Source organism: Neopsephotus bourkii, unplaced genomic scaffold (genome assembly GCF_033783945.1).
Source record: "Neopsephotus bourkii isolate Nb327-2 ecotype Australia unplaced genomic scaffold, CSIRO-AGI_Nbou_v1 NB_1825, whole genome shotgun sequence".
In the NCBI taxonomy this organism is placed as follows: Eukaryota; Metazoa; Chordata; class Aves; order Psittaciformes; family Psittacidae; genus Neopsephotus; species Neopsephotus bourkii.
Genome location: NW_026902298.1, coordinates 13,421,364 through 13,449,338, shown reverse-complemented (window position 1 = coordinate 13,449,338; position 27,975 = coordinate 13,421,364). Strand labels below are relative to the sequence as shown.

At 43.6% G+C, this 27,975-nt stretch overlaps 1 protein-coding gene across 3 annotated transcripts; it reads left to right on the top strand.

Annotated features, from left to right (window-relative positions):
* Positions 1-12: 12 nt before the first annotated feature.
* CDAN1 (codanin 1) lies at positions 13-27,788 on the top strand. 3 transcript variants are annotated; one of them, XM_061343726.1, is made up of 28 exons: positions 13-177; positions 3,344-4,038; positions 4,318-4,542; positions 5,760-5,953; positions 6,379-6,498; positions 7,228-7,306; positions 7,680-7,800; positions 8,823-8,932; positions 9,611-9,700; positions 10,716-10,791; positions 11,822-12,030; positions 12,790-12,904; positions 13,715-13,858; positions 14,534-14,700; positions 15,259-15,340; positions 15,966-16,055; positions 16,859-16,913; positions 18,437-18,570; positions 19,508-19,611; positions 20,464-20,613; positions 21,063-21,126; positions 21,611-21,689; positions 22,653-22,810; positions 23,608-23,715; positions 24,094-24,157; positions 25,334-25,536; positions 26,216-26,323; positions 27,070-27,788. In XM_061343726.1, exons 1-28 carry the CDS (start codon positions 82-84, stop codon positions 27,193-27,195), a joined length of 3,966 nt encoding a protein of 1,321 aa, XP_061199710.1. In that variant the 5' UTR covers positions 13-81; the 3' UTR covers positions 27,196-27,788. The 3 variants fall into 3 exon arrangements, 2 of the variants coding, with proteins under 2 accessions (XP_061199710.1, XP_061199711.1); XM_061343727.1 differs by having other exon boundaries at positions 4,318-4,558; positions 5,779-5,953; XR_009723954.1 differs by lacking the exons at positions 24,094-24,157; positions 27,070-27,788 and having other exon boundaries at positions 25,340-25,536.
* Positions 27,789-27,975: the final 187 nt, after the last annotated feature.

The window sequence follows — 27,975 nt, the reverse complement described above, 5'->3', positions numbered from 1 at the left end:
CCGGGAGAGGGTGGGGACGGGACACGACGGGCCCGCCCCGCCGCGGGTTGTGCGCGTGCTCGGCGGCGGCGGGAGCCGGGAATGGCGGCCGTGCTGGAGCTGCTGCTGCGGGAGGAGGTGGCGGTCGCTGCCGTGGTGCGGTGGCTCCTGCACGGCGCCGGCCACCGCCCAGCTGAGGTAACGCGCGGCGGGTCGTGTCGTCCGCTCGGCTTTCCTGCCTTCCCGCCCCCCGCCCGGCCTTCCTTCCTCCGCGGGGCGGCGGGGCCGTGCGTGAAAGTTTGTCTGCTCCGGCCCTGGGGGCGGCCCCTCCGCGCTGCTGTGAGGGGCGAGTCCCGCGTGGGACAAACCGGGGCCCGGTGGGCCGCCCATCTGCGGCCGGGACATGGGGCCGAGCTCCGTCTGTAGTAGCGGGCGGGCTCTGAGCAGCGCGGCGGGAAGGCGAGGCGGCCGGCGGCAGCCGTTCAAATCCTTGGGGCCGAGCTCGGCGCCGCTGGGGCGGGCGGCTGCGGGCTCCGGGTTGAGGCGGCGGGGGGAGCTGGCGGTAGCTGCTCGGGAAGCGTGGCGAGAAGGCGGTGCCGGCGCCTCTGGGCTCGTGTGACAGCGGAGCGGCGGGCAGCGGGTGTCTGAGGAGCGCGGGGACATGGCGGGTGGCGCTTCTGGCGGGGAAGGTCCCGGAGAGAGAGCGGGGAGCCGGGGCACGGCTCAGTCCGGGGCGCTCGGTGCTAACGGCACCGCGGCTGCCGGCCGGCTGCTGGTGCCGCCTGTGTGTTGGGGAGGGTCTGTCAGCGCTGGGAGACGGTTCTCGTGGGGTTTGCAGGCTGCGTTTTCTGGTGGGGTATGGCTGGAGAGCTTGGGTTCCTGCGGCAGTAAGAGTGCTTGTAACCACAGATAGATAGACTGTGAGAGCTTGTATTTCACCGATAGCCATAGAATGGTTTGCTTTGGAAGCGAGCTTAAGGATCATCTAGTTCCAGCCCTCTGTCACAGGCAGGGACGCCTTCCACTAGCCTATAGTAAAGCACATTCTGCTTAAGCCCCTCGGAGCATGTTATATAGTGATCAAAAGCAGAACTCGCTGCTGTCACCCACACGAGTTACTACTCACTTACCGCTGTCGTCCTAAACTCGTGTGGGAAGAAGGGACTAGCATTTTAACTTGTCTTAAACGGTGACTTGCAGGAGCAGACCTGTGGATTTTTACGAAGCCTGAGCCGCTGCCAGCTCAAGTACCGCTGCGCTGGGGAGGGGTGTGAAGGATAAAAGGCATGCAGGAAGCTTGGTCGCTGCTGACGGATCGCTGTTATCCGGCTGTGGAGGAACCAGACTTCTGTTAACTTGCACAGAGAAGATGAGCGAAAGCAGATTATGCTCTGGAAAGTCAGCTGCAGAAACTCCTGACCTTGTGCATAGCACAGACTGCAGTTGGTGCCTCTGTGCTAAGGGAGAGAGACTGTTTAGCAGGGCCTGTTGCGATAGGATGAGGCGTGATGGTTCTAAACTAGAAGAGGGGAGATTCAGCCTGAACATGAGGAAATAATTCTGTGCAATGAGGGTGATAAAATCCTGGCACAGGTTGCCCAGGGGAGTGGTAGATGTGCCATCCTTGGAGACATTCAAGGCCAGGCTGGATGTGGTTCTGAGCAACCTGGTCTAGTTGAAGAGAAGGCTGCATGGAGACCTCATAGCAGCCTCCCAGTATCTGAATGGAGCTTATAAGGGTGCTGGGGAGGGGCTCTTCATTAGGGACTGTAGTGATAGGACAAGGGGTAACGGGGTCAAACTTAAACAGGGGAAGTTTAGATTGAATATAAGGAGGAAATTCTTTACTGTAAGGGTGGTGAGGCACTGGAATGGGTTGCCCAGGGAAGTTGTGAATGTTCCATCCCTGGTGCTGTTCAAGGCCAGGTTGGACAGAGCCTTGGGTGGCATGGTTTAGTGTGAGGTGTCCCTCGCCATTGGCGGGGGGTTTTATCTGGATGATCTTAAGGTCCTTTCCAACCCTAAACATTCTATGATTCGATGTCCTTACTCATTTCAGGGTTTTGGACTAGATGGCCTTTGAGGGTCTCTTCCAAATGCAACAATTCTATGATTTTATGATTCTAAACTCGGGGGGATACCCCAGGAAATGGCAAGCTACATTTTGCTCCAGCTTTCATGGCAGTTTTGTACTGGAGCTGGTAAGGAGTTGGGTTTTCCCACACCTTTGTGGACTGTGTTCTGACCTGTGTTTTTTCATGGGGTGATGGAATCCTAAAGCAGTGAGCCTTGGCTGTCCAGCTTGTTATCCAGGTGATGTCAGTGTCTTCTGCTTCTCCAGGAAGCTGAATTGGTCTCATTCTGTCACATGTGAATTTCAGCATAGGTGTCAAGGACTGTAGGAGTCCAGTCATGGCCACACTGTCACTGCCTGGTTTCACTGAAAAACGTCTTTCAGAAATAGCATTTGCTTTCTGGACTTTGCATCTAGTGGAGGTGTGAACACAAATAAAGAGGAATATGTCTGCAGTTGCTTCAACAATAAGGAATAAGTTGTTGCCTGTGAGAGCTGCTTCTCGTAAATGTTGCTGAATCCAGCTTTGAGGAAAGGGAGACCTGGTGCAGTGCTAGAAACAAAAGAAATTGTACACAGTGTGCAAAACTTTGAACTATGCATGTAATGTGAGGTCTTTTTTGTATGGATTTACCCTTTAAGATCACTACCAGCTGTTTAGATTTTAAATGTGTTGAGTTTGTTTTGGTTTGGGTTTTAAGTTTCGTAAGTATAAACTTCAGGTACCTTAAAGTCGCACTGTCTCTATTTCGACCTCTGTGAGGTCTCATGGGAGCAAAGTAATTTATTTGAAATGGAAGAGCAGCTTCAGTCTTGTGTTTGGTATGGCAGGAGTCAAAGTGCTTGAACGGTTGTTGTTGCAGCACCCCTCTGTGGAAGCAGGTGGCATTCCTAAAGAAACTTGTGCATTTTAGGTTTTTCTGTTGGAATTAGCTGCTTCAGTCTTTGAAATGCTGGTTTAGAGTTGCCAGTTGCTTCCAGTTCTCACTGGCCTTAGTTTCAGTAAGTATTAGTGATGTTTCCATGGAACAGTTCCACTGTTTCCCAGTCAGAGACCAAAGTGAATGACTCCCTCTGCAAACTTCTGACGAAATGGCTTGTGTGGAGACCGAGCTTCAGATCTGTGAGCAGTGCTAGCGTCCCTTGAATTTCAGTGACCTGCTTTGACAAGTCAGGCTCGTTTTTTACTGGATATTGCAGTCCCACAGTTACTACTTAAAAGAGTGGGCACATGGACAAAAGGAATCGGGCAGCTTCTTTATGTTAATGCTTTGTCCTCTTCTCTTGCAGGAGAACCACATCCACGAGAAGCTTGTATCTCTTAGTTTGCTTCAGAAAGACTTTGTGCCTTTTCTGCTAAATTTTTTAAGGGAGCAGACCAGCCAGATCCTGACTAATGGACCTTCTACTCCTGCTAAAACTCCTAATTCCAAGGCCCATGGAAGCCAAAGGACAGGATCAGAAAGAAGGGCAGGCCATGCCACCAGCAGCCGTGTGCAGCTCTTTTCCCAAAGGACTTCGGTAACTACCTGCACCACAGATACCAGCTTTTCTCCTGCTGTGGCATCCAGCAGCTCCTCTTCTTTTTCTGGATCAAGCCTGTCCAGCCCTTGTGGTGACTTCCCTAGCATGGTCTCCAGCAGCAGCCCAAGCTTTGGGTACAGCCCTCTGCTTAACCACGGTGAGAAGCGGTCATCTCAGAAGGCCAGCTTGGGCAGCTTCCTCACAGCCACACCTGAAGCCTTGCCAGCAAGACGAGGCCGAAGGAAAGGCTCAGTCACTGCCTCTGGCCGTCCGGTAGCTCGGGATCTGGGGCACTGCTTTACTGAAGAGGAAGATGGAAAGAGTGACGGTGCATCGTGGGGTGTAGGGAGAAGGAAGCGGAGTGAAGTGCCTCCTGTTTCTGCCAGATCCCTACCCAGCCAGCTAAATCTTAACAACTTGGAGGAATTTCCACCCATGGGTGCTGCCTCTGGCTGGACAAAGTAAGAGCAAGTCTGCCTTGCTGCCTCCGTTAGATTGTGCTGCAGGTTACTGTTCCTTGACTAGTTTATCCTATTGTGTGTGTCCAGAGGGAAGATGGTATAATAAACACCACCCGGGGACTGGCTGTTGGGCTCCTAGATCAGCTAATTTGTCACGGTTGTCAGTTTTGTTTTAGTATCAGGCTCTTCTGGAAGAGTTGCATGCATGTATTTCTGGAGACCTAATGTTTTTGTTCTTGGTTAGCTTGATTTCAGTGGAATTGCTTCTCACTTTTTCAGCAAAAGCAAACCATCAAGGCGAATCAACCCAACTCCTGTAAGTGCTGAGCGCCCCCTCTCAAAACCAAAGATGTGCTTTACTTCTACGCCTGTCAGCGGGTCTCCAGCTGCTCAGTTTTCATCTGGGACAAACATTGAGGCCTTTACTGCTGTCCCGGAAGGAAACCTTACGTCTATGATAAGCAACAGCCTTCAAGAGGAGAGGGAGATGCTGAAGAAAGAGCGGTATGGTATGAGCAGGGTGGTGATAGCTTGTGTTAATTCTTAATTATTTTGTCTTAAGGTCAGAGTGGAGATGACCAGAAGAATATCCAAGATAGATATTGGGGTCCTTAAACTATAATTTGCCTAAAACCCAAGTGTGATTCTGGTATCAGACTAGGATATTAATGCAGTTAACTCATGTTTGTCATTTTAGAGGGGTGCTGACTCCGGAACCATGATGCTCACTGTATCTTCAGGGATTTAGTCAGTCCTCATTGCTTCTTTAAGATTGCCTCTTCATGGGCTTGCACATGTGCTCCTGTGCAGCTTTCCTTAGATTGCACAGGCAAAGCAAGTGTTTTTGAGCTGCTGTAATTAGGCTGTGTTTGAAGATTGTGTATGTGATGGAAATGTTACTAAATAACCTTTCTACATCCATTTTGAGACTAATTCATTCTTCATTCCAGCAGTTCCACTAGAGATACGCCAACAGAAAAAGTTCTTTGCTGCAGTTAAAAACGTATCTGTCTTCCCCACAGCCTTTAAAGTGACTTTTAAAGATTGTAATTTTGAGACAGTGGTAAGAAGTGGCATGACTATCCAAGTGCTGGGTGTTCTACTGGAATATTTAACAATCATTTGATATTGCTGTTACTGGCTTTTTGCCTGCTTCTCTGCAGGCTGTGTTTTGGATGTTCTCTGTATGTATCTTTTTTAACAGTATCTCTGTATTTAATTGAGTGATCACTGTTGATTTAGAATCCAGCAATTAGTTTGTTCCTTCTGTTGTTTAACTTGTCAGTATGGGATTTAATCAGTTGTGGCATTGCCTTTCCACTTAGTGATATTGGATCTTCTCAGGGCATCATTAACTTAGAAATAAATACTCTGAAGGTTTGGATGTGAACCATGTCCTTAACAAATAGCAGTTTAGATGAGAAGCAATAACATTGATTAGTTAGATAATTTGGTCAAAGTACCACTCTGTTTTAGCAGAGTTTTAATTTGAGTGCCATTCTTTCGAGTCTTTTGATTGTTAGCCCCAAGATCCTTTCTCATTAAGGAAAGATGAGTTAAATTACTATCATGCTAAAAGCAGCTTTAGGTAGCGTAAGTGACATGGATAGTTATTGCAGGAATTCCTTCTTGCTAGGCTGCAAGGGAAAGACCTCTTCTGGCCACGTGGCTGCTGTGTGTCATCCTCAGTTACATGGTATGTTGCTGCTCTTGAATTTCAGATGCAAGTTGCAGCACCAGGCGTCTTCTCCTGCAGGGATATCTGTTGATCCTGGTACTCCTACTAAGCCTAGCTACACTCGCAGTGCTAGCCTTCCTGCTGAAAACCATCTGGTGACCTGTGCAGATGCTACTAAAGTTTCCTGCAAGAAACAATTGGAGTGTCTGGCACAGCTCTATTCATCATGTATAGCAGGTAAAGATCCAGAAGATGTGAGACTGACCTTTCTTTGAGCTTTGAACTTGCATGTGTATTGGGAGGGAAATGAGAAGTGCAAGTTGTGGGACAGTTACAGTGTACAAACAACATCTGGAAAATAAACTAAGCCAATACAGTTATTAGAATAAATGGATACTAGGTAAAAGTTTAGGGAAAGAGGTGAACCTGATGCAGTACTCTGAGCTCCAGTAGGCTGAAGTTCTATGGTCCTGTCTGAACCCAGATCCTTCCCTAACACATCTTTCCTATAATACCCATACTGATTTATACTGTGGCTATGTGTGGGGATGGAGTTCTTTGCTGGCTGTGCAATAAAGTAGGTACTTATCTTTTCAGCTTTGTTTATTAAAGCAGGTCAATATTGAATATACAGCTTTAGTATCTCATTTCCTCTCTTACAGAAAACCTGGTACCAAATATTTTTCTGGAGCTCTTTTTTGTTCTGCAGCTGTTGACATCTAAAGGCACTTCTACTGCAGAAGATGGGGATAGTGACCTTGAAGTCAATGAAAGAAGTAAAGGTAAGCAGCAGTACTGAGGGTAAAGAACGTTACTTCCATGGCATGATAATGTGATAGAGAGCAGTTCCCTTTAGCTTGGACAGTTCATCTTAAATTCCATAAAAGTGCCTTCTGACCACTAGGACTAATCTGAGATGCTGACAAAAATCATGTATGTATGGGAATTGTTTCCACAATATAATAGGGTGGGGTCGTAGGTAGTTTGTATCTGATTTTCTGTGATGGTGTCAGATTGCTGTAGCTTCTTGTTAATGCTGACTTTCAGAGAGAAGGATGGATATACTAAAGTCTCTCCTTCACTGGTCCTTGCATCTCAAAAGTGCTCTTGATCTGTTGGATCCAACCAATTTAAGGTTGGATTAGGAGTGCACAGGATATATCCATATAGGCATGTATTTGTTGGGGTTTTTTTGTCAAATTCAGACATAAACTTGATGCAGTGGGTGCTTTATGGATATAAAAAAACCCCAAAGAGTAGCTTTAAGGCAAGACACACACACACACACACACACCCAAATGCCCTAATTTGATTGACCTGTTTTCTGCCAGTCACTGATTCTTAGGGCTGAGATCAGGAACAAAACTAACCAGCTACAGGAACATCAGTTGATGCCTGATCTACTTTTTGTAGAGAGTTAACTTTCCTTCAGAGTTAATTGTTGTTCTTTTAGTTTATGAATGGTGATAGGTGCTGTTGTTTCATGTTTCTTTTTTTTTTTTTCTCCTTAGATGCATCAGGGAGACAGCATTTCCGAAGTGTGCACAACTGTGTTTATTTTGCTGTTCAAGTCTTGGATTATCAGTATGAGTGAGTTGCTTATTTCTTTTTTTTCCCCCTCTGCTTGTGTCTGCAGAAGTGTGTGAGATTAAGCAAGTGTGCTTGGATTTGAGAGCTTTGCCAGGCACAGAGTTGTTAATTTTCCCTCAAAACATACAACTTGACACAGATTTGGATGTCTGTGAGTTTTCCTCGCACTGATCTATCTACTGAACTTCAGTCTAATTATGCAAGAATGGGAAAGTCATGAGATGCAGCAATAAAAAATGTCCCTACAGATGCTGGGTGCCTGGGGCTTAGAAGTCTGCTTGGTAGTCTCATAAAAAATGAGCCTAAGTGTTTCTTTATGTCTGATCATGTGTTGTTTATGTCTGTCTGTGTTTTATCCATGTTGTCTCGGCAGAATTATTTCCCGTTTAGAAAAGGGGATGCTGAAGCTTTTGGCTGAAAACGAACGGATTGCATCTTTTTCTCCCAGCTTGCATGAGAGGCTCAGGCGGGCTTATGAAAGCAGCACAGCCAAGGTAAAAATTGGCAGATCTCAACTGACTGTTGCTTCAAACCTTTGTGTTGTTGCTCCTTTATTTGTGATGGCTTTAATATTAAATTGTATTCCTTCCACTGTGTCTTGTCATGTCATCTTTGGCAAGTGTCTAAAAGCTGCTTTTTTTTCTGGTCAGTGGGCAAGTGAATTGCTAACTCCAGTGATTGTTAGCTCTGATTTGCCACTGGTAGCCTTGCATTGTGCTCCAGGCCCTGACCTCAGCCAGTAAATCTGACAGCGTCAAGTTTCACTTTGGAGATCCCAGGAGAATGGTTGGTTAGGGTGCAATATCAGAATGTAGTTTGGAAGAAGTGGGTTTATTTCATAGCTACAGACTCCTTTTAGGCAAATGAAGCTTTAGTGGAGATAATGTAGCTTGTGAAAACTGGTTTCCTGATCTAATCATTTGGGTTAGGGAACCAAATCTGGGTGGTAAGAATGCCTATTTTGTATCTTGTATTTTGTATCTTGTTTCCTCCATCTTTTAAAAGTGGAGGCTACTCTTGACAAAGAAAATACAGTGTATTTCCTGAGACTAGGGCGTGTCAACAGCTGAGCTTTTTAGTTAAGCTGTAAATGGAGGTCTCTTGTTACTTGAAGATGTAGACTTCTCAAACAGGAGAAAGAATAATAATACAGAAATTGGCATCCACTGTCCTGTGTTCTCTGGAGCCTTACCTTGAAGGTACACTGGAGCTGTTTGCAGATCATTCTTCCTATGCTTTATCTATATTAGTTGCAGTCTGTTGTGCAGAAATTTCTTAGACAAGATGCTTGCACTCATAATGTTGTGTCATTCTGCTGCCGTAGTGTAATGTAGGTTGTAAAACTGTTGGTGTGTACTAGCAGTTAGCAATTGGGATGTGACTATTGTCTGAACAGCTCAACTAGTGATACTTGGTTTCCTCATCACGTCTTTTCCCTGCTTTTTCTAGGTCTCAGATTGTTGGATAAATTAAGAGACTTATGTTAGTCTAATGGCTGCCTTTATATTTTTCACAGGTGTCTCTCCTGCTGCCATGCTCTGTGCAGTCTGTTTCCTTCCAGCCAGAAACTGACAATCGCTCCAACTTTCCTAGTGACAGAGCATTTCACATATTTAAGAAACAAAGGTAAATTTCTTCTACTGTTACTGTATTTCTCACAGGGCATAATCTTCCCATGACTGTGAACAAAGGGTAGTAGGAATGTCTCATGTATTCTGCATGCTGTAGAAAAACTTTGAATTTCACTTCAATTAAGAAAAAAAGAAGTCTTTGTCCATATTGACTACAGGAGCGAAATGCTTAATGTCTTTAGAAAAGAACAACCAAATTCTTCAGGAGTTATTGAGACTTATGGCAAATACCAGTACAGTGTCACCCTCCTGGATTGCTTCTGCATATAAATTTGGTATGCTTTGATTCTTCCTGCCACATCTCTCCGTGCTTGCAGCAGCAGAGTGAGGGAAGTGTGGCAAGTTGTTTTGGTCCTTTTTTCTCTTCTCATAGGTATAATTTCATGTGGCTTATTCTTTGTTCCCTCTCAGTCTTCATTATGTCTGGTATTGGGTGTTTTGGTCGTTCCATCAGAGCCTGGCCATAACAAGCTTAAGCACTTGCTGTCTGAGACATGAAAAATGGAAACTCACTGAAGTACTGCTAACATTAATGAGTTGTGCAAAGGTATCTGAGCTCTTAGAGGCTCGAGTTATTTAATCTGAGATAGATTCTTGCTGGGGAATTTAGGAGTGATTGAATATTGTGGGTATTCATGTGGGAATTCATGCCCTTAAATATCTTGATTCACAGGGATATATTTTATGAACTGCTGCGAGAATGGGAGGATAACCATGAAAAAACTGGCTGGGACTTTGAAAGAGTTTTGGGCAACAAGATCAGGTAGGAGTCGTATGCAGCTTTATATAGCTCTTTAATGTAGCTAAATTGCTGGTGCAGTATGCTGGACTTGGCATCTGAAGTTCCGTGTTCTCCCTGCAGTCTTCTGCACTAATCTGTAAGAACCTGTGCTGCTTGGAAGATACTATCCGTGTACCTAGTTAAAAGTATTAACTGTTCTGTTAAACAAGCCATAAATGGCAAGAGCCTAGTTTGATCAATCTCTTTATGTCTCTGTTCTCTGTGACTAGCAACAGAGAGCCACTCAAAACCAGTATGTTGTGATCTGAGCACTATGCATTTCATGTTTCCAATGCCTCACTCCTCTTAACCATGTGCAAGTGTATTATATTCTCAGAAGCTTTTAGTTCTAATCATTTCAGAGGAATCTAGAGTATTGGCTCTGAAAACAAGATAAATGTCACTCTTTCCTGTTTAAGCAAATTGTTTTATTCATTTGTTGTTTTATCAGAATAGAGTATATATGGTCTTGGAAGCAGTTGCCTTGCAGGTTTCTCTGTTAGTCTTAACCATCAGCCTAGTCAGTTTACATGTATGTAGGTGACTTTCACTGCAGGAGCAGAGCAAGGCCCATGTGGGGCTCAAGGCTTTCTCAAATTTAAACTGAGCAATTTTCTTTCTCTTTGGGCATCAAAAGTACTGCTATTGCTGTTTTCTTACTTGCATATGTGTGAACTCTCAACTCACTGCTCTGCAGAGGGGAGAGTAGGAGCTGAATGAGTTGATTTTCTTCTTAAATAACAGCATTATTGCAGGAAGGGAAGACAGCAGTTTTACTCCAGACCTGTGTTTGCTCTGCAGGTGCTCAGGGAGAATTTTTGCTTCCATGGTCAGCAAATGGGAAACCTGGTTATAAAGATCTTGGTTTTTGCAGTGGCCTTTGGAGAATACTTTCCTAAAAGCAGTTATTTTATGCTTTTGGTATAGTTTGAGGTTACAACACTTCTTTTAGTGCTACAGAGATCCAGTCAGCATTTTTGTGATTTTCCCTTCACAGGGCCATGATGGCTCACCTATCTGCAACCTGCAACCACAGCCATTTTGCCAGGCTTTTTCAGAAACAGCTTATCCAGGTAAATTACTTGTTCTTTTAATGAAGATGCGCGTCAAAGCTGATTTCATCCTCCCTTGACCTGAGAAAACAAACTGTGTCTTGCAAGTTTCTTTGAGATTTTCCTATTGAAACATTTTTGGGAGAGCCAAGTTTTTGGGATGGGAATTTCCTTCCTTTTCCAGTGATAAACAATAATGAACTCTGTGTAAATCAGGCATAAATCAGGAATAAGGTGTGCTGAGCACATCATAAGCTGTAAGAATTCGTTCTTCATGGTTATTACTTTTGACATTTATCAGATGCAGCTCTCAGATATGTTGATTAGAAACATGAGTGTATTACCAGCAAAAAGTTTTTTCCTGTGTAACACTGCAACAGCCTCTTTTTTATGTAGTATTGCTGTTGTAGTTTACAGGGTCTTTTTGGCCAGTTTCAAGCATCATCTGACTTCACTGTAACTTGAAGAAATGAAGGAAGAAAAGATGCTTCTGACTGAAGTATAGACACCAGTGTATTCTCTATAAATGGCTGGCTTACTGGTGAATTCTTTTTGGATAGCAAAGCAAACATAAAACAGTACTGCAATGTAGTGATTCTTTGAGCCTAAAGATGCGGGAAGGGCGTATCTTTAACTTTATTTAACTCTATGGAAACTCTAGGAAAACCTAGTGTGGGAATGTATAGTGCAGTATCACAGTCTTTGGAGGCTGAGCTAAAGATCTTCCTACTGAGTGGTTCGTAAAGACCATGCCAGTGATGTGTTCTCTGCACATATCCATGTGTAGCCTGCTAGGTATGCCTGAGTTAGATGTATAGGGTCAGAATTCCATCTGTCAAGACATCTAGGCCACGTGTTTATAGCCAAGGTGGGTAACATGTTTTAGCATGTGTAAGAGAGATTTTCTGTACATGGGCTGCCTGAAAAGGTCATGCTTGGATTACTCTGAAAACCAAGTCTTGCAGAAGGGGGAATATGTGGGGTGAGAGATTAAGTGAAATGATGCCTTCTTACAAATTTTCTGCTTCCCTACTCTTTCTGTCTCCTGAAGATGTGTAAAGGTCCGGTTGGTGGTGGCGCAAGCTCGGGAGACACCCCAGACCAGGATGTCCTTAATATGCTTGGTTCTGATAATCTGAGCCGTCTGAAGAGGCTGCAGGAAAGATTTGTTGTTCCTCAGAGCATCAGAGGACCTTGTCCACCCCCTTCATTCCCAGGGTGCCAGCAGTTCTTCAGGGACTTCATCCTCAGTGCAGGAAGGTTAGCTGTCATGGCTGCTGTTTGCTTTGTAGAATGTGCGTGCAAGTGGGGAACATCAGCATGTTGAGAGTTGTATGGAGAGCTTGGGGCATGGTGTAACCTAGACAAAGCATAGCAGAAGTGTTTTTAAGCTGCATAATACCACACTTGGTGTTCTTGGCCCACACGCATGGTGAACGTGTTAATAAGCAGGTTGTGTCTGGGGCATGGAATGTATTTGTATGCTACATTACGCTAGACCATATGGTAATCATTTTCCTTCTGTAAAACCATATCTTGTCACAGGCCATCAGTATTTCCCAGTGTCAAGGCATGCAAGGCTGCCTAACAAGGGCACTGGGCTGGCCAAGTGTTTCTTGTGTGATAGTGCATGAAGCTAAGGAGTTACAGGATAAAGGTTCATGGTTTTGTTTAATAAGTTTTTCATAATCCACAGCATGGAGGAGTTGTGTTTGATGGGAGATTTGAATCTTGAGTTAGTTTACAGCTTTCTGCTTCAACAGATCCATATTATTATCCTTATGCTGGGACTTACTAAATAGCATCTGTTCAAAAAAGTACAAAATAAGAGTGGAAAAGAAGGGGGTGTTAACCAGTACTAGACTTGCCCTTTGCTTTCTTTTCTGTCAGCCTGTTACACTGGATGTGTGCTGATGCTTGTAACAACTCATGGGACAAGCGTGAAATTTTGCAGTGTGTTAGTTGAGGTTTTACTGCTGTTTTCAACCCAGTCTGACTCATCTTCATCTTTTGCTGAAGTTACCAGTTCAATCAGCATCTGATGGATAGTCTGTGCCTGAAGATACTTGAACTGAATGGCCTTACTCTGGTGGAGCATGAGCACAGTGATGGGGAAGCAGATATGGATGAGCAGGTACGCTCGTTTTTTACAAACACGTCTGGCAGGAATTTCCCCAAGCTGTTCCAGTACCCGAAGAATTACTGGCTTGATTGTGAGTTGCCTGGAGTTTTTACTGCTGTTTTTACAAGAGCTTCTTCATTTAGTTTTGTCGTAACTTTGCAACTTTGTTATGGATGTCTGAGCCCCTTGCTGTTTGCTTCCATGCTTCAGGGTGCTTCATAGGACTGTGTCATAAGAGATGATGCACAATAGTTTGGAAAGTGAGAGCCTCTTTTTAGGATGTTTGTGCCCTGTGTTAGGTCCATGAAGTAGCGACTCCAGTTGTTGCATTCAGGTGCAATAGCTCCTTGTTGCTTTTCCATGTATGAAGATCTTGGTTAGAATGAATTTGTAGTCAGCCCTGTTTATATCCGTTTCTTCACTCATCTGTCCCTGTCAGAGGTGTTACAGCTTATAGCCTATTACCAAAGTAGCAGCCAAAGGTTCATGAAGACTTGCACAGCAGTAATGATATGAAGGAGGCAACATGAGATCAGCTCTCTGCTGTCTCATTGACTCTAGAGTTGTTAAGATGAAGATGTGATTCAGCAGCTGCTTGTTTTAGAAAGCTCTTGAATTAATTTCTTCTTGCTGCAAGTGAAGCAGTGGAAGCAGAAGTGATTTAAAATGCTTGATAAATATGTATTTTGGAAACTTACCTTTATTAAAAGCAATGATGAAGGTATGTGGCCCTTTTACATGAAGGGAGTGGAAGTTTTCTGTTGGTAGTTGTTTTGCCCGTTTAGGGTAGCATTGCCCCAGCTTGGTTTTTTTTCATTTCAGGATGAAAAGAAGCGTTTCACTGTGGTCCTGTTAAGCCTGCGACTCCTCGCCAAGTTCCTGGGCTTTCTTGTCTTCTTGCCATATCGCACTGTGGAGCAACCAACTAGAGACTTGCAAGACTCTGCAGTAGCCTTGAGAAACCAAGTGAGAAACCAAACTTCTAAAAAATCCAGTGATACTTTCTGCTTGACAGGCAGGTTTTCTAATCCGGGGAGGGGATTATCAATAGTTATGCCCTTTCAGAGCAAGCCCGTGGTTCCTGTGATGATGTTGTACCGTTTTGTGCCCCTATTGCGTATTCTTGGGTTGGGAACAAAGGACAGAGGAGCTTGTAGAAGCTAGAAAAGAGTGAGCAATGCATTGGTGAAGAAGTACTCACTCTTCTGTTATTTCTGCTAATCTGGGCTTGTCATACCAGAGCTCTGATCTAGCTAAGAAGACTTGTATTTTTAGCATAAAATCCACCTACCAAGAATGTTTTTGGTTTGGTTTCACACCCATCTCCTCACAGTATGTCATACTGAATGCAAGGAGACAGGGGTTACACCTTGGCTCCACTTGTATGTAGTCAGACTTATAGCCCTTATTTTGAAAGTCCCAGTGGGACCTCTGATTGCCATCATAGCGTGGTTTTTACCTCTGCTCATTTGCAAAGAAGCACAGAGAAACCAGTTCCTGGTTTTCGTTAGCCCTGAAGTCGCTTCTTATTTGTACAGAAGATGAAATCCTAGAAAGAAAAGTCAAAATACAGATTAAGTTTTCCTTTAAGTATCAAAAGGTAACTTGAAGCTGCTGCTTTGACTTCTGTTGTCTATTAAGACCCTGCCTGTACTGGATGTATTGAAGCTTCTGAGACAATCTATTCAGGATCATCGTTCCATCCTCACTATTCCTTGGATTGTGGAGTACCTTTCCCTTGTGGATCATATTGCTCCTTTCCTTGATTACTACAGGAAAGTATTTTGTCTCTTGCTGCAGGTATACAGGTAAGAGCCTAGGAAAGGGTACTTGTTAAGAACTTTCCTGTGAAGGTCTGCTTGCTTAGTTGAGATGCCTGGTGTTTGAGAATGCACGCTCTCCCTAGTTTGAGAACTACTTTTATGTTACAGAAAGCTGCAAAGGGAGCACATCCTAAACTCAGAGATTAATATTTAATTTAAATATGTGTTTTTTCATCAAGTAAACAAAATTCTTTAAATCTGTGTTCACTCATTCTGCATTTGCAGCTGTGAATTTAAAACCTTGAATTTGGACCTTAAACCTACAGGGTCTCCTATGACTAAATAATGCCCTAGTTTTCATATACATGAGACACATTCTTGGGAGTTACCTAATACAGTCTTTTCTTACAACAGCATGTTATTCAGATGCATATGTACAAAAAGGTAGAGCTTGCTCTCCACTGGTCAGGCAGACAAATAAGGAATGTGTACATGGGGACAAATAAAATAATTAGAAAGTGAGTGGTTTGGGAATTCTTTTTGTGATGAAAATAGAGCTACTGAAATCTAACACTCTCTCTTGTTGCTTTTGCTGCCTGACAGGTTAATGGTCCCTTCTGAAGATAAGGAGATGAGTTTCCTGAACAAGCTGCTGATCCTTGCGGTTCTGGGTTGGCTTTTTCAGGTAGAGTCTCCTTTTGGACACATTTCTTCCCTAAAGAAAAAAGCAGGACACACAATTCAATAGAAAATAATATTTAAATGGATTAAAGAATCCTCTGTATTCTAATGGAGAGTTATTTTCCTTTAGTGGAATTCTGTGAAGCAAGATATATTTTCTTTCCAATAGGAACTGTAATTACTGCTGAAATACATTCTGTACTTAAAAATCTGCATCCTTGTAATCAAATTGTCAGCTGATTCCTGTTAGAATTGGAAGCTCTTGTGCAAAGATGGAGTGCTAGCTGGCAGCCTTGAATTACTGGGGAATTTTTGTCTGATAAAGGGATGGTATGTGGTGAACTTCAAAAATCCTTTTTTTGCCTCCAGTTAGAAATAAGGTAACTGCTTAGCAGGAACCTGTTGAAAAGGTACAAGATGTTGTAAGTGAGGGTAAGGAAGGTGGCTTATGTTATTGTGATCAAACTAAGTCTTTAATTTTATGGAAAGACTCTTAGGGCAGAGAGGGTAGTTAGCACTAGCTGTTTTTTTGTGGGTGGGAGGTTGATAAGATTTTATTGTTCTCTGTCAGAAATGGTGTAAGTTACTGACTGCTGTTTGGGTTGTAACTGCTGGGAGTTTTGTTTCAGGTTCCATCAATCCCTGAAGAGTTGTTTTTTACCACTGATGTCAGGCAGGAGCGGTTGATGATGGATACTGTGACATCTGCTCAGGCTTTGGTGAGTTAGAGCAGTAGCATGTCCTCTCAATCTGTTGATGAGGGTGGACCTAACATCCTCAGGAGTTTCAGATTTCATCAGGAGCTTGGCTTCAATGCAGCTGCATTGAGCATACATAGGCCAATGGATGTGATGCCCCAGTCCGTCCAAGTACCTCAATTGCGTTGCATCCTGGATTGTAAACTGTGTGTTACAGCTCTGGGGCTTTTGTCAGGTAGAGCCCTCTCGTCTGCTGCAATGGCTTGCAGAATAGGTGCCCAGTTATGCTGGAGGATTGCTTTTTGTTGTTAGGTTTGGTACCACCCCCTCCCCAAATGAGTGTACACTGCCCATGTGGATGTGGTCTGAAGTTGCTTTTCCCTTATGCCTCTGCCTGTGCTGTGTACTACTGGCGTGGCATTACTCCACAGTGCAGTTTGAGTGAGTCTGGGTGATGAAGACACCTGTGGAAGCAGATGTGCTGCATTTATTCTCCTCCGTGGGTAGGTTTCTCTTTCGTGAGTAGTAGCTGTGGCAGCAGTCCTGGTTCTACTACAAACTACCATCAGTTTCCAGTTGGGCTTTGGCAGTGGTCAGAAGGAAAGGTTGAGCTACACTAACTGCATGTAGAGTGCTCATTGTGTGTTACAGGGCTGGACTGAACACTTGCGCTGCAAAGTTCCTAATCTTACTGTGGATTTGGAATCCAGTTATTTTTATTGTTTTCATGGAAAGGCAGCTGTGAAACCTGCCTGCTTCCATGTGTTTGGGATTTCTGACTGTCCTGCTGTGTCCTTTCAGCATTTCCTTCCTTTTCTCACCAGGACTCTGTACCCTTGGTGGATCAGCAATTACTTTATACCTGCTGTCCCTATCTTGGTGAGTATTTTATTTATATTTGCTAAAGAAATAAAATGTATTAGTATATATTTACTAATATTTTAAATTTTTATTTATATTTGTCTTTTGGCATTGTGAGTCGTTGGATCATCTTTCTTACCCCTCTGCACAACTTCAGGTCTCAGTTGTGTATGAATCAACCTTGTAGTATTTCAGTGGTATTACAGAAGCTCATGCAGCTGTGAACAGAAGCTGGGGAAGGGAGGCTACACAGTCAGGGTAGTTGATTTACAGAGCTTGAATGCAGAGGGACAGGGGGACTGATTCTGTCATAAACTATAAGGAAGCATTCATTAAAAGAAGTGAGCATACAACTTTTCCATCCCTAGGTATAGGGAGAGCTGTTTGTATTGTGAGGAATGCCTTGATCCTTAAGAATATTTCTGGTGCCAGGCAGAGGGAAAGAATTCTTTTATGCCCTGGTGCTTCATCAGGTGGTTGTTTGAGATCTTTTTCCTGATATCTGACTGCCACGGTGAAATCCTTCTCTAGACAATAGAGTTCCAGATGGTGGGGTGGTGCTCTGCTTCTTGGGATTTAGCTGCTAGGAAACCTGTGGTAAACATGCATCATGAAATGTAGGGGCTGAACGTGTCTTCAAGCTTTTTCCCAGGTATTTTCTCCTGACCCTGTTGGAATGGTGTGTAACTGTGCTTGCCTCGTTGTCCTTGTGGACTTTACAGTTCCTGCTTGCCATGCTGAAAGGGGTGCATAGGAATGACTGCTCCCTAATCCTTCTGAGCAAGTCCTACTATGTGCCAGGGAGCTTTTTGGAAGCCTCCTGTTTTGTCTCGGGAGCCTCTCCTGCCTTGCTGTGCTCTGCCAGTTAAATGTGTGGAATGTCCCTCTGCTTTTCTGACTGAAGCTGAGAGAATCTGCTCTGGAAACAGGACTGACAACTTGAAAATCTCTCACGAGTTTTGGTGTATTCCCTTGTCTATGGGGACAACCGCATCTGGAATATTGTGTCCAGTTCTGGGTCCCTCAGTTTAAGAAGGACAGGTACCTGCTGGAGAGAGTCCAGCACAGGGCAACTAAGATGATTAAGGGAGTGGAGAATCTCCCTTATGAGGAAAGACTGAGGGAGCTGGGTCTCTATAGTTTGGAGAAGAGGAGATTGAGGGGTGACCTTATTAGTGTATATAAATATATAAAGGGGGAGTGTCACGAGGATGGAGCCAGGCTCTTCTCAGTGGCAAACAATGATAGGACAAGGGGCAATGGGTACAAACTGGAACACAAGAGGTTCCACTTAAACTTGAGAAGAAACTTCTTCTCAGTGAGGGTGACAGAACACTGGAACAGGCTGCCCAGGGAAGTTGTGGAGTCTCCTTCTCTGGAGACATTCAAAACCTGCCTGGACACGTTCCTGTGTAACCTTATCTAGGTGTTCCTGCTCCGGCAGGGGGATTGGACTAGATGATCTTTTGAGGTCCCTTCCAATCTCTAACATACTGTGATACTGTGATACAATGACTGCTTTTGCATGTTTTTCTGTGCAGGGGAGCTGCGGAAACTACTTGCCTCTTTTGTGGCTGGTAGTGGAGCAAAAAATGGTGGCTTTATAAGGAAAATCACTCCCACAGCTGCAGAGTCCTTGGCACCCAAAGCTTCTGTCACACAGCGGAAACTGCAGGTAATGAAATCAGGGGATCACAAGGGGAAGCAGGTCAGGAGATACTGCTTGTGTAAGAGTGGGGTACACAGTGGTGTCCTAATGACAGGGGAAGAAAAGCATGGGCCTAGGCAGCAGTGAATGTTGTGTGTAATGGTCAAGTATCCTTACTCCTCATTCTTCTGTTATAGTCATGTGGTTGGGATACCATGTGGGTGTTAAGATCTTTCAGTAAACTCAAAGAGGGGAGGTTTAGATTAGATACTAGGTAGTTCTTCTCTGTGAGGGTGGTGAGGCCCTGGCACAGGTTGCCCAGGGAGGCCATGGCTTCCCCATCCGTGGCAGTGTTCAGGGCCAGGTCAGAAGGGGCTTGGAGCAACCTGGTCTAGTTGAAACTGTCCCTGCCTCTAAGGAGGGGTTGGAACTGGATGAGCTTTAAGGTCCCTTTCAACCCAAAACATTCTATGCTTTTGTGAAGCATTCTTGCAATTGGAACAACTAGCCTATTTCTGTCTGCCTCTTTGTTATTGTAAAATGTTGGTGTGTTTCTGATACTCTGTTTTGGTTAGATTGTAGCTGCGCCTTCACTGAAAGAATGAACTGTGTATGACCCTACAAGAATTACCAGCCTATAATTAAAAGAAGAAGATCCTTTCTTTCCAAAAACAAACCCTATGTGGTGACTCACTACTAGTAGGTGCTGTCAGAACATTACCATGCTTCCCTTTACTAGGCATTTGCTTTTGGTTAATGAGCTTTTGGTTAAATGGTTAGAAGGAAATAGAGAACAAATATTTGACAGGGATGCTGAATGCCACAGTAGAAGAAGGTTCTAGCATAGGAAAATTGTGTTCCTTTCAGCACAATTCCAGATAGAAGTTCTGTCCATTCCTGTGTTGAGGAGAGGAGGATATGGGTAGAGTCCTTTACTCAATTCTAGCACTTTTCTTTTGAACAGGCAGAGTTGGAACAGGCCTTCTTCCACAACCAGCCTCCTTCCCTACGCAGAACAGTTGAATTTGTGGCAGAGAGGGTGGGATCCAACTGTGTTAAGCATATCAAGTAAGTGATGGTGTGTTGCCTGTCAACCTTTAGCTGCACACTTCCTGGGAGAGTCTTGTTCTGTTTTCTCTGTAACCTGTCCTTCACCTTCCTTTCTTCTCCAGGCCAAGTGAAACCATCTTCTCCAGTCTCCTTGTAGGTCATGTGTTCCAGCATCCCAGCTACCTAAATGATTTTTTTTCATTTCTCCTTCAGTCACACGAATTGTCTCATACTGGTGTCCCAAAGATGGACACGTTACTCCAAATGCAGCTTCGCAGTAGCAAGGGAAGCAGTTATTTCCCTTGACTTGCTGGCTGTGCTGTTGCAAACATCAGCCTAGTTTAAGGTTGGCCTTCTTTGGACACTGCTGATTCATTTGGCTTGCCTACTGGGAACTACAGATCCTTTTCTGCGGTGCTGCTCCATAGCCAGTAGACCCCAGCCTGTACAGGTGTACAGTCACCACCCCATTGTCAGCCATTTCCTCTGCCCTCCCAGTCCTTCTGAATGGCAGCCCATGACTAAGCATATCACTCATAAACTTGCTGAGAATTTGTACTGTCCTGTTGTCCAACTTAAAGACATTAAACGGTATCAGCCCGCAAGGAATGCTGGTGATGATAGTGGGCTGCTGTTGATATCTTTGAACTTCTGACTGCTATCTACTGAGAGCGTAAGGGTACTGCTGCCAGAAAAGATGCCTCTAACCACATATGTTTGTATTAAAACCAAAAGGCTTTTGACTCTTTGGTGATGTATTGCATCCGAGATGGGTATGCTCCTAAATAGGGGAAACCAGTTGGTAACAGTGTGCACTGCTATTGATTGTACTGATGTCAGTCTGTGAGAGTGTTCTTGTTTTTTTTACAGAGCAACACTGGTAGCAGAGTTGGTTCAAAGGGCTGAAGTCATGTTGCAGGATAAAGTGAAGGAGGAGGATGCCAATCATGACAAGCTGCTTGAAGAGGTGTGCACTCATCTCTATGAGGAAGGGGCCCAGGCACTCATCAAAGGCAGAGAGTAAGGAGGAAAAGTTATTTAAACTTGTGCCTTCCCTTCTCACTTAGAGAATCTGTAAGCCTAATTTGGCTTGGCCTGCTTGGGTTCTGGTAATTATAAACCTTGACCTCTGCTCTTCTTAGGGTGACTGTCTGCTGTGCCTCCAGCCAGTTAATGCTGTATTTGTAGGAATGAATAAAGGTGCTATGTATCCCTCTGCATCCAGCTCCAAATGGACATCCACTGCAGCTCTTTTATCTCTCTGTCTTTGGAAAACTGAATATTGCAGCTTGGTAGCTTGCAATTTGTTCTTTCCCTGTCTGTTTCTTTTAGTCTGACTTGTTTCACTGCATTCTTCCAACTGGGTTTGGAACCAGAGAGTGTGTGAAAGTTGCTGCATTAATGAACCTCTGAGTGCTGTCCAAGAACTTTGACTAATCCTGTGGCACATTTTATTTCTTTTCTTGCAGATTTTGCAAAAAGAAAGGTCCCGAGGCGGTAAGGGTGTTGTTGCCAGAAGAGACATCTGCAGCAGTATGTATTCTCACTAAAACTTACTAAAGGTCTGGGTCATTACATTTTTCCCATTCCTGCTTCACTTATCCCTTAATGACTTAAGACAATGGAATCGTTGATGCCTCATTAATAGGAGGAAGAGCTCACCTCTGCCAGGCTGCCTTGATATATTGGCTGAAGTGATGCTCTAGTCCATAGCTAATTGTTGAGACTTGAATGGTGTATAAGTTACATTACTTTGCAAGGATAATGCTTTTGTTTTAGTATCAACTTTGCCAGGAGTTGGTGGGATTTAGGTGGGGTTGATGAGTTTCAGGAAATCAAAATGGGTCAGTCCTGTCGCTCAGAGTAGTGATTCCCACAAAGGTGGTGATGATCTGTTTAAGTGTTGCATGCCAAAATTAAGAGTTTTTTCCCCTCTAGACTTCCCTCTGACTTCTCACTGACTGTAGTGCTGTGGCTGGTGGTAAATCTGCTGTTGCTTGTTATCCTCCCTGTAAAGGTTTTAAGTTGCGCAGAAGACATTGCAGTGGATCTGGCTACTGAGAAAGCCTGTGGCTGGCTTTCTGCTAACATTGCAGGTGAGTCTCTTTACCCTCAATTGGGGCTTCTAATCTGTGTCTTGTACTCCCTTTTTGAGATCAAGGGTAGAATTTATTCCAGTGTTATAAAGTACTTGGTCCTACTCATTTTTCTTGTAGTGGGAAGCATGCAGTTGCTTTGTCCCTCCTTGTTTAGGAATAAGAGGAATGATTTCTAGCTCCAAGAACCTTCTTCAGGGATTTTTCAGGCTTGGCACCATGTAAGTGATTCTTAGTTATGGAGGCTCATAGGATGGTGAGAATGAATGCTGTGGAAAGCTGATTCTGAAAATGTCGTCTAGGCTGAAGTTATCTCAGCACTTCAGATGTATGATAGAGACAGCCTGTCCACATGCACAGAATGCTTCTCAAATCTTCTGTAAAACAAGCTCCTCTTAGACTGGGTGTGTCTTCAGCAGGCTGAAGGCAGCTATAGTCCTACTCTGTAATAGTGCTCTGGCAACTCTTCAGAATCTCTGAAAACCCAGTTTTTTAGGAGGTTGTGCCAAGAATCTGGGGAGGGATATGCAGCACCATTTGCAGCAACAGGAGTTTAGTGTTTTGGATGCTGGTCAAAACGTATTTTTGGTAGAAAACATATGGCTTTCATGGGCACAGTGGTTGAGCTGGTATGATCACGCTGATTCAGCTTTCTGCTTTGGCATCGCTTCCTGGCTTCGCTACTGTGTTCAGTAAACCTGATGAAGTATTTTGATGGCAAATGAGATGAGTTGCCAGTGGTACCTGGTGATAATGGTGGCTGCTTTCTGTAGCTGTGAGTTAAGGTTCTCTCTCCACCCCTGCTCTGTCCATTAAATATAACAGGAACTCAGAGTGGGAGGGGGTTGAAAGTATAAACTGTCCTTTGTTCATCCGCCATGGCCCTCAGAATGAGAGGCTAGTAGTCTGCCTTGCTGGAGAGAAAAGCTGAAGTAAACAGGATTTGTTCCCTGTTCTTTGTAGCACTAATAAAAAGAGAAGTGAAGGCAACCTTCAACAGAATGCTGAAAGTCCCAGGACTTCCCTTGCCCAGCGAGGATGCTCTGGAGTTGAGAAGGGACTGCCCTGCAGGCTGTCATCACTGTGCTCCGTTTCCCTCCCAGATCATCAACGAGATTAAGGTTCATAGTGTTCAATTCCCACCTTGCCCTAAATCCATTTTTATTTTCCACATTGGCGTGTATTTGGGGGTTTTTTGGAGGTTTTTGTTTGTTTGTGTGGGTTTTTCTGTGTGTGTGGTTTTTTGATTTTTAGGGGGATGTTCTGGTTTTAATGAAAAGGTTGTGATGAGCATTTAGGAAGCACAATGGAAAGGTCTCTTTTTCATCTCCCTGTTTGCTGTCTCTGTAGATCAGAGTTCCCTGGTCAGGAGTACTATCTCAAATAGAAGATTCCTGGTAGCATGGCAGTGGCTTCTTTGATCTGAGTAGCATTGAAACCATAGTGTAGTGAGGGTTGTGTACAACCCTAGGCTAAAGAGTCAGCATATCAAAGTAGCCACTTTTTTGTAGACCTGCTCATCTTATGGAGAGCCTTCTGGTCTCTATTTAGAGTGTTTCCTGTTGGTCCTTTCAGTTTTGTAGAGCTTCATAGACTGTCCCATCTTACCCACTAGGAATCTGACACTGAATTAAGCGTCAGATGAATCTACAAATCTGACAGATTTTTGCCAGTCTACATCTGCACCTTCATTCAGCTGTAACTAAGGAGAATCAGAATATCTTAAAAGAAGGTAATAGTATGGACTTCATTTCAGCCTTAGATCCAAGCAGTTCTTTTTTATGGGGACACAAGAACTAGTGTGTAAAGTGTATAAACACACGTGTAAAATCTATGAACTGCTCTGTCACCTCCAAAGATACATTTGTTGAAGTGCAGGATACTAATATGTAAATTACTGCTGTCTTCTTTCATCAAGGATGTGCTCTGTGTTGCTGTGGGCCCACGGGATGAGGGTGAAGTGATCGACTGCATCTGGCTGGAGTGCTTGCTGGGAAGATTGAGTCAGACACTTCGATGCAGAAAGGTAGAAGTAGTACAAAAAGCAACAAAAACATCCCCTTGGGCCACCTTGAGCTGTGTTCGTACCTGTAAACTTGTTACTTTGCCTTACCTTACAGTTGAGTTCAATGGAATGGTTTTTGTCTGAGTTAAAATGGGACAAAGTTGCACTGCATTTTTTCATACTGTGCAGATTTGCTTGTTGCTTAAAATTGTCCTTTTGTGGATCCCCTTTTCATATCTGATCTTTTCTTTTCAGTCTTTAATGGCCTCCTGATTACAGCTCTGTGCCTCTTGCTGTAAATTGCCTGTTCTTATCTGATATTTTTATCCCTTGTAAAGCCCTGTTTTGTCCAGTCTGCAGTATGAGGACAGTGATACAACTGTGTTTTGTGTTTTCCAGTTCATGTGTCCCACATCAGAACAGCAGCTGGCAAAATGCACGGTTGAGTTGGCTTCTTTGCTGGGTAAGTCAGTCATGATAAGCTATTTAAGACTCAAATCTGTTATTACAGTTCTCTTAAATCTTTGGGGTCAGAGATTTCATTATTTAGAACTCACAGATGTTTGATTCTCTTTGGTGTTATTTAGTTTGCAGATTTTTTCTGTCAGTTCGGGTGGTTGCTCTTCCTCCTTTCCAGCTTCTGCAAAACAGCATCATATGTGACTAACCATCCTTCAGATCTGGTGTCCTTATTCACATCTCCAATGGCTTTTATTTTATTTATTGATATCTTCATTAAAATATGTGATATGCTTTCCAGTATTTCTGTCTCTGAAAAGTTATGGCTCTGGGTTTGGGTTTGGGTTTTTTTTTTGTCCCTAAAAGTAAAGGCCTGTTATTTACATTTTTATGGCTTTTTTAGGAATGGAAGTAGCTTGTTTTCTGTGTATTGTGACTTCTGTGAGCATTTTTGTAGGGTATCTTTTTGTTTTGTTTCTTTCTCTCCCCCTTGCTCTAATGTGTTAAACACAGTATTTTTCTCAATGGGAGCTACTAGTGATCTGGATGCAGGTCTTTTCCCTTCAGGCAACCTTCTAATTTTCTGGGGTTAGAACCTCCCTAGGAAGTTTTATACGTGGTTCATTCTTTAAGAAAACAGTTCACATCTGAATATTGTGGAATTTCATTCTGGGGGGCAGCACTGCCTCATTCCGTCAGACTGTACTAAGGAGGGTCTGGTGTCTTCTCTTTATGTTTAGCTGCAGTTAAACAGTGTTCAGCTTCAGTTTCCTTTGTATACACCTTTAGGTATAGTCAACAACTATTTAATTTGTTTATGGGTTTAAATGTTGTCTTATTGTGTTACTCTCCTTTGGAGTAACAGCTGGGTCCTTTTTTTATTAAATGTCTGACTTTTATTTAGTCAGTCGCCTTCAAGACGTGGGCTATATGTCAACCAAATGGTATTCTTTATCTGAGTAATATGAATCTCTTCCTATGTAACACTTGTTTATATAGTTTCAAAGCTCATAATTTTCCATGTTTCTAAACTCCATTCCTCTCATGTTTCCTAGTTTACACTCACTAAACATTATTACTTCAGTGATGCCAGCTCTGCAAAACGTGCTGTTGGACCAAGATGATGACTATAAAAGGAAAACATGCAGCTATAGAAGTTCACTTTTCTTCTGTCTCTTAGTTTCAGATCGTGTCCCTCTGCGTCTCAGGATCAAGTCCCCAGAGAAGACCTCTGAGAGGCTGCGTAGGAAGAATAATCCCACCTATGGCCTTCTAAAACTCCTACTTTCTGTCTGGAAGGAGGACTTTGGGACACCTGTTCCTGTGCAGCTGATGTTCAGCAAGAAGAACATCGGTTATCTTGCAGAAGTTAAACAACGAGAGGTAAAGCTTATTCCAGTCTATGGAGGTGCCAGTTACGCAGTCTGGTCTCATATGTTCATGCAGGAGTTCTGCATGAGCCTGCCCTCATTGTTAACTGATGCCTTGTGTGAATGAGGCCAGCAGGATTTGGTCAGCTGCTAGCTAATGTTGTTTTTGCAGGAGCAGAGGAAGAGAGGGCTGCACACAACTTGGTGTTTGATACCTGTCTGGGGGGCTGTCAGGAAGGAACAGTTTAATGAACAAATGGCAAAACAGCCCATTTGGTTGGGGAGGTTGAGGGCTGATAGAGTGTTATGAGATTCGCCAGCTATGAATCTGAAAATTGCCCTGGCTCATTGCAGGGTAAAACCAGCTTATTTCAGAAGGGAAGTAAAGAATATTTCAAGCTGTTCCTGAACACACAACAAGTAATTACTTGGTGTGTTTGGAAACCAAGAATTAGAAATGTGGAGACTTTATGGTACGAAGAAATGTATGAACTTGTGGGATTTTGCACTCATTTTTGATGTTGCTTTTTAGTGTCCTTCACTGCCACACCCACATAAATAATGTGTTTTATCTTTTTGTTCCTTTTCTCCACATCCTGATCCACACAGGAAAACATGAATTGTATAAGGATAAAGAAATGAACACAAAATCTATTTTTTCTTGAGTTGTTGATGTTTTTTCTCTTCTGCAGTGGGATTTGTTCCTTTTCATGCTTCATGGTCTTGTAGAACATGAACTAATGAGAAGCAGTGAAATAGAGAGTTGCTTGCATAGCCTCGAAGAGGTCCCTTGGCCTTCAGTAAGTAATGAGATGTGTGTGAACAATAAGTGAAATAAAAAGTAAAGCTACATCGACAGTCAACCCTTGTAGTTCTGTTTTATGAAGCCCATAATCTTCCCTGTCTATAGTTCCTGCTTAATGCAGCAGCAGGACTAGCTTCCAACAGCCTTGTTTCTGTTACTAGTGCTTGGCTGAAAGCTATGGTTGTATGAATCCCACCATTGCCCCTGCAGTGCAGACAGTGCCAAGGAAGTTGTATTGCAGTTTGGAGACCAGCTGGCATGGTTACCAGCTCTCCGTCCTAGCCTAAATGGGTCTGCCATGTTCCAGCTGAGGATGGCAATGTTGGAAAAGATCTTAACTGAGCAGACTTGCATCTATACCTCTTTGCCTGCTACCACAAGAATGTGAGAGCACTCGGACTTTTCTAGCCAGAGTTAAAATGTAGAAAACTGCCCAACTCCCTGCTAAAAATGGGTGGTATTTGAAGGCTGGTGAGCACCTGCATATTGGAGATGCTTAACCATTCAAACTGTGGCAGTGACCTTCCCTGAGAAGGGTGTGCGGGCTAGAGGGAGACTGAACATGTACACCTACAGGCATTTGTCTTTGCAATCAGTTGCATAGCTTGTCTGTGTTTCTGCACTGGAAAACCATCAGCAACATGCTCTAACCATGTAAAATTCTTAACTAGAAAACTGAACTAAGCCTCTTGGTTGGCACTTGTTAATAAGGGTTCTCTGGTTTGTATCTGTTTGTTACAGGATTTCTTAAAAGAACTGGAAATGCTGTCCAGAGTATTTAAATCGGAACATCAGATAGCAGAGCTCAGGACTAAACCCTGTGAGCTGACCAGACAATCTCTAGGTACCGTGACAGCACAAAGTTAATGAAGGCCACTCTTTGTAGACAAAACAACCTAATGAAGATGCAAAGGGACTGTGCAGTGTTTCTGAATGCCTTGTGAGCTCTTTGCTGGGAGCTGCTGCCACTAGGAGGTCACTCTGTGCAAAACCCACGCTGGTCTTCCCTTTCTGTTCATGGACATTTTGCCATGGTGACTATGCTGAAGGATGTCCCTCAATCAGCAAATCGATCTCCAAGTCAGAAGTCCTTTAAGCACCTTGATCGTGGCTCAGAGCAGCCGGTTTTTAGACTCAGAGACACATTTTGTATCTGTGCAGCAACAGGCTGTGACCAAACCCAAAAATAGATACAAGTGGTCAAGTAACTTCATGATCAGAGACATGGTTTCCTGGTGGCTCTTCTCATAGTTTAATGTGACTTCTTGTGTTTGTTGTCTGTTAACAAAGACTCTACTGTCAGGGGAGGGAAAGGATGAACCTGTATGACATGAAGATGAGCCTATATTTATTTTTCATTGTAAGCTCAATTTCAACGCTTTGATTTTAATGAAGACTCATTTTAAAAGTTGAACTGTATTAAATATATACATCAGAACACTGATGGCATTATTCTGAAAGCATGTGGATGCTTAAGTGTTTTTCCATCTCTTGTTGGAAACAGAACTTGTAATTTCCCAAGGTTTTTAATAGAAATAAGGGAGAAAATACCAGTTTATATTTTTTACTGAACACAGTATTTTTATGATGCTTTTATAGTATGTGAACTTAAATGGCATCTGACTGCTGTTTTTTATAATCCTTTTT

Coding starts and splice junctions, on each gene's coding strand:
- CDAN1 (XM_061343726.1), top strand. CDS start 82: ATGGCGGCCGTGCTGGAGCTGCTGCTGCGGGAGGAGGTGGCGGTCGCT. Junction 8,933..9,610: donor CACATATTTAAGAAACAAAG/GTAAATTTCTTC, acceptor CTTGATTCACAG/GGATATATTTTATGAACTGC. Junction 13,859..14,533: donor CAGTAGCCTTGAGAAACCAA/GTGAGAAACCAA, acceptor TTGTCTATTAAG/ACCCTGCCTGTACTGGATGT.